Raw genomic sequence first — 6,152 nt, 5'->3', positions numbered from 1 at the left:
AACAAAATAACAAAAGGTATTCAAATTTCAACGGATTTTGTTCTCAGGACAGTCAAGTTTTTTAAAAGACTTAAACTTGAATGATTTGGACCTGTATGTGACACTTATTGTTGATTAAGGAAGTGGTGTTTTGTTTCAAAATGCCTAAATATACAGAAAGGTAACAGTTTCGGAGAAAACTGACAGCTTTACTACTTCTATATATCGGTGACATTTAACATCGTGACTTTGAAACTAAATCAAACTAGTCTTCATATTGTTCCCAACACCTGTTTAATGTTATCCCTACAAAAATGTTGAAGATTTTAGAGAAAAATGTTCATGGACTTTGACCTTTGAACAGAAGATCATGCGGTTTGGCGAACAAAATCTTCACCATGCATATGTCTTTACAATAAGTTGAAGGTTCCAAACCAATTTTGAATTTCGTTGCTGTTTCGGGATTTTGATTTCGCTCCCGAAGGCTTAATGACATGTGTGTATCCAGAGACCACACGTTCTGCTATTTTCCTCCAGCTACTCTCTGACATTACAATCATATCAAGTGCTTTATAATGTTTTCCTCCCACGAGAAAAAAAGGAGTGGAATTTAACATGCTTTACACTGTTCTTGTCCCCCGCCATGAATCCCAGAGGATGGAGAAAACAAATTTTGGCCCTTCAGACCTTGAAGGGAGTGACAATAGGTTGAATCGGTGTTTCATGTGAAGAAGTTAAAAATGTGAAAAGTTCTTTGATGACGGACGGCGTATGGGACAAAAGGCTCAGTAAACCTAAACATTTTTTTGCTACATTACTTTGTTAAGTTTATGCATGTATGTCAAGCGTCCTGGTGATGTATCTACACTATGAACAAGTGATGATTACTTAAGAAGTAGCATATTTTGATTAGTTGATTACAGGTTTTCGGTCTCCATAACTCTTCCTATCACTGGGTTTTGTCTCGACTACGAACGCCAGTGGTCTGACAACTAGAAGTTAAGGGACAATCTGTTATTGGATAGAGCCGTCTGTAAGGATGTCCGAATGTTGAATAGTATTAGAAGACAGTTCCTGGACCTAATGGTGCTTTATTCCGTCAGTGGCGCTGACGTCGTTCATCACGCTGTGGCAGTTATCACTAGGTTGTCTAGATGGGAAGTAGGATTAATCATATGTGGATTTTAAAGAGCTCCAATTAGCTCTTAATCAATACTACTATGATATCTCCTTCTAAATATATTTTTGTTTTCAATAAGAACATTGGAGTTTCTTCACTTTGAACACTACCATACTCCGTTCAAAACTGAAGGAACGCTTCATTTTCCTATTATGAAGGCATTATTTTCAGATAGTTGAACGGCAGTACAGATATACTGTATAGATGTGAACTATACTGATGTGTATATGTATTTAATGAATATACGAATATGGTTAACAGTATATGTTGTTTCTGGGTTTTGTGAAGAGATCTTAGAACAGAAAATTGGATAACGTATGGGAACAAATTGTTCCATGTTTGACTGACTTTATTTTGTTTCGAGGCTGAATGTATGGAAAAGCTTATCAAACCTGACAACAAAATCTTCCATTTCACTTTCAAATATTACAATGACGTCTTGTCGTTAAATGATAACAAGAAATACCCACCTAAACTGGAAATCATGGACACGACCGACTCTTCATCAGCTGATTACCCCGAAATTTTACAACAACGTAATAAAAAGGGACATTTTTTTATCCAACTGTATGATAATCGTGATTATTTCCGTTTCTCTCATGTGAACCTGCATCCCCATGGTGACAACATGTCGCTCTTAATTCGATATTTATAACTAGGGCAAAATGTTGGGGGGGAGGGGGGGGGAATTACACGGAGACTCCTGAAATGTACAGGGAGAATAAGACTAGGTGTTCCAAAAGAGTAAACGTCATTTGCTTAATCTTTCTTTTCACACTTTCTTTCAAACACTACACATTTTCACGTAAATTCGAGGACTAGTTGAAAGGCGATATACAAAAAACCTGACTTTATCTGCCACTGACTTTATCGACAACCTGTCAAATTCGACCAGACATGTGGTGATATATCACTGTAACAACCAGACACTGTCGTTTCCTGTACACGTTACCTCTCTACTGCTGCACCAAGTGTCACTTCGCCACCCCTCTATAGTTAATTGATCCCAGAACTCTGATAATCATAATCGCCAAGGAAACGACTTTATACATGTAATCTATTCTATTGTGTAGTTATGACATTGGTATGTATTCAATTATATTCTGTGCTATGTTTGAACATTATTTTGACTATGATAGGTGCATAAACTGAAAATATTGGTCAATGTAAAGACGTATCAGGTGATTTCATTTTCTGTGCTCGACTTGAGCAAATTACGATATGGCAATTATCAGGTAGCGTCTGACGAAATAAGGCGACATAGAACCAACCGTTTATATACAAATATTGAGAGGAATTCATACACAATGAACGTGCACAAAGTACTTGTTTTCAAATAATTCACCTCAATTTCTCTGTTATATATTGATCAGAATTAAGTTTAAACAAATAGTAAATTTCACCTTTTAAGACTTAATTCTAAAATAGAAAAAATCTGATGAAATAAGGCGGCATAGTACCAACCGTTTATATACAAATATTGAGAGGAATTCATACACAATGTACGTGCACAAAGTACTTGTTTTCAAATCATTCACCTCAATTTCTCTAAATTTTCACCTTTTAAGACTTAATTTTGAAATAGAAAAAGTCTAGGAAGAAGGTAAATTGGTGCCTAAATCAAAGTCAATTAAGTTTTTAAAGGACATGCAAATTTTATCAGATATTCCAGGATCAACCATATGGACGTAAGCCTCTAGCTGTATACGGATTAGGGAAAAAGTATCTGTTTGGCAGACTACTATGTTTTGACATTTATTTCTAAGTCTTTAAATAGTTCTTCACGGTCAGCGAATGTGAATATAAAACAGCTGCAGTGTAAATAATAATAATATAATAATAAAAAATGATAGTAATAAAAAAGAAATAAGATTATATAATGATTTGATAATAATATATATGTTTTAATTTTGCAAGACCTTGAACTTTGAACTGATCGATTGTTTTAAAGGACCCAGTACTCATACTGCGTGAAAAACACATCTTAGCAGTTAGAGTTTGTGATAAGGTACACTGTACATTGTATTTTTAGCTAAAACTTTACTTTTGCCTTTATCTGACATAGAACTGAAAGTAAACGTTGTGTAATAATTGATATTTCGCACCGTTTAATTATTGTCCGGAGCCAGAGAACGTATATTTTTGTGTGACATCGACAGAGTTATGGTAGGCGGGGCAGGATCTACACTCCTCTTTATACAGCACATACAGCACTTGAATAATCTCCGTCGGATTGCGTCAGTCATACAACAGTAAACAACGAAGTTAACAAATCCTTGGGCGCTGTCTCCTATTCCCTACAACATATAAACATTTTGTAAGTTGTTTGACTTCTGTTAAAAAACTAGGTTAACTTCAGATATTTTATTCCTACCAAAATTATGAATTTTTACACATGAATAAAAAAATAAAAATATATTTATAACTTGTTAGTTTGCAAATTCTCAAAATTTACTCACTTGCATTGGAACAATCCACTTCACTTCCGGTTTATCAGCATACTCTGGCGCGAAATTTCCAATGAAAAATCGTATGGTTCCCCAAATACGACAAAGGATGAACACCAGCGGTACAAACATCAACTTCCGGTTTGCTGATTCTATGGCGGCTTTCTTAGACTTCCGGTTGGATTTTGATGCCAGGCTTGTTTTGGCCTATTGGTATAATTGATAACATTAATGTACGGTAACGTTTTCTTCATACATTGTTAAACAATATTTCAAGAGATTGCAGCATTACTTCTCTAAAAAAGACACGCAATTTTGTGTATCAAAATTGTGATTATTTGCAAATTTTCACTTTCCTAACAGCACTTTCCTGTGTGCGTAATACATAGTAGAATTTCACTGTTATACATCAACTTTGTGCCAATGATATGCAGGGTCAATGTGAATATATGTGAATGTGGATTTCGTCATCATATTTCACTTGGACACATGCATATCCATAAAAGGTGAATTCGTAAAAATATATATTGCAGATCTAAACAGGCCAAGTTAACCGAGTACCCAACAACTGTACATGACTTGTCTGTTGAATACGCACCTTCCGCCGGATGTAAACAACCACGACAAAAGACAGTCCAGTGGTGAGGAGGGAACAGGTGAATTCCCACACTTTACCCGTAAAGAGTTGCCACACAATAGCGTTGGGTACCAGTGGGTCAATCCAGCACCAGCTGGCCTGGGTTATGTTGTGGTCATAGCCGAGAACGTCACTGGACCATGCTGTTATGGTCACTACACCTTTAAAACATAAATGTGATTTGAGATTGTCAAAAGTAAACTTTCAATTTACTATCAAAAATTTGAAAACCAGAAATGTTTATGAAACACAATGGCCTCGGTTAAGATCTAAATCACATGGTCAAAAATGGTGTTACCAAGAGAATGGTGCTTTCACAAGGACCACACAAGCCAAATATGACAGCCATACCTCTTTTGATGCGATGGTTATGGCCGATGATATATTTTTTTTCAAATATAGGTCAAAGGTCACGGTCAAGGTCACATGATGGAAAATGTTGGTATCCACAGTAAGGTCTTGTCACAAGAAACACGTACAAAATATGACAGCCATACCTCCTACGGTACAATAATTATGGACAAAGTTAAAGTTGACATCAGATAAACAGATAGCACAAAAACATCCGAGACATAAAAAGTCAATGAGCATAATTAGATAAGATAACTATTATTGGACATTTCTGAGTACATTATAAATAATGTTCAAATTGCAGGTATCTAGAATCACGGTATGTAATGACATTTATCAGCTCTCTGAGTTAACAAAACGGTCAATATCACTGTATTATTGTTTATTTCCATGTGAAAGAATATCAGTATAGCATCAGATAAGTTATACACATATTGAGTTTGAAAGCCATACTTGGTAAACCCCAGCTGACCAGATGGAAGACCTTCATGTATCTGGCGGTGAAGGTGAGGTTGGTACACACAATATTCATAAAGAGACAGAGTGCCATGACCGTTGTCCAACAGAAGGCACCAATACTAGAGAAAATGGTGAGAGCGCTATGGAACTGACAGTATGTCATGTTCCTACATAAGAATCCGTCCCTATACAGGACCCATATTACACCTAGAATGTTACCAAATGCTATCGTCGCATCCATCAAACTCAGATACACCAGCAGCTGTCGCGCGTACGTCCGGAGTTCCTTGTAGGCGAAATACAACACAATGATACCGATACCCCCAGTCAGAGAAAGCAGAGAAACTACGAGGGTCAAATAAGCATACATCATTCCGTCTCTTGTGGATGTAACATAAGAAGCGGGGCCGGAAATGTTGATAACTTTAACCATTTCAGTCTACGTCTCCTTAAAGAACTTGCGCTATCAAATGGCTCCAACAGATTGCAACACGTAATACACAAACATTTCTACACACACGTTTGTCAGGAACAACTTTGACAGACTGAGTACTTGTGGACAGCATCAACCACCATGTCACGAGCAGAACGCTGTGAATCCGAACACCGCAACTGGAAACGTAGGCCTGGTAACTTGTTGTACCTTTTTTATGTATGTACCGAGTTAGACATACTTAATCTTATCGTCAAATTATCCTTCGTTTGTCACTAAATCAATTCATCACCCGGATATTGGTGAGGGATGGAGTAGGGAGTGCCGAATGATAGGTACGTGTATCTATATATAGAGAAAACGTCACTTGCGAAAAATCTTCATCCTATTTTTAAGGTCAGGTTGCAATTTACATGGATTTGTCTTCAGGATGCAAAATTGTTTTAAGCTTAAATAGATCTAAATACCATTGGTGATGCACGATGTCCACGGGGGCCAACAGAAACTTCCTATATATGACGCCAGATAGCAACATATTGAATATATGTCACAGTATTAATACGCTTCATTGATTGGCTGTTATTGATGTGTAATTGATAGCAAAGTAATCCAAATTTGTTTGGCAAAATCGTTACACAGATTTCATTTAACTACTTTTCTTATCTA

The 6,152-nt window shown here is 36.5% G+C and overlaps 1 protein-coding gene across 1 annotated transcript; it reads right to left on the bottom strand.

The window, feature by feature from the left end:
- Positions 1-3,267: 3,267 nt before the first annotated feature.
- On the bottom strand, positions 3,268-5,486 carry LOC132552004 (G-protein coupled receptor 157-like). The gene is made up of 4 exons (XM_060216149.1): positions 5,048-5,486; positions 4,205-4,404; positions 3,619-3,813; positions 3,268-3,456 (listed from the first exon to the last, which is right to left on the bottom strand). Exons 1-4 carry the CDS (start codon positions 5,484-5,486, stop codon positions 3,268-3,270), a joined length of 1,023 nt encoding a protein of 340 aa, XP_060072132.1.
- Between the last annotated feature and the right edge of the window lie 666 nt (positions 5,487-6,152).

Source organism: Ylistrum balloti, unplaced genomic scaffold (genome assembly GCF_031769215.1).
Source record: "Ylistrum balloti isolate Yb309-2 unplaced genomic scaffold, AGI_CSIRO_Ybal_v1 Utg370230, whole genome shotgun sequence".
Taxonomy (NCBI): Eukaryota; Metazoa; Mollusca; class Bivalvia; order Pectinida; family Pectinidae; genus Ylistrum; species Ylistrum balloti.
The sequence above is the reverse complement of the archived record's forward strand: the minus strand, read 5'-3'. Positions and strand labels throughout refer to the sequence as shown.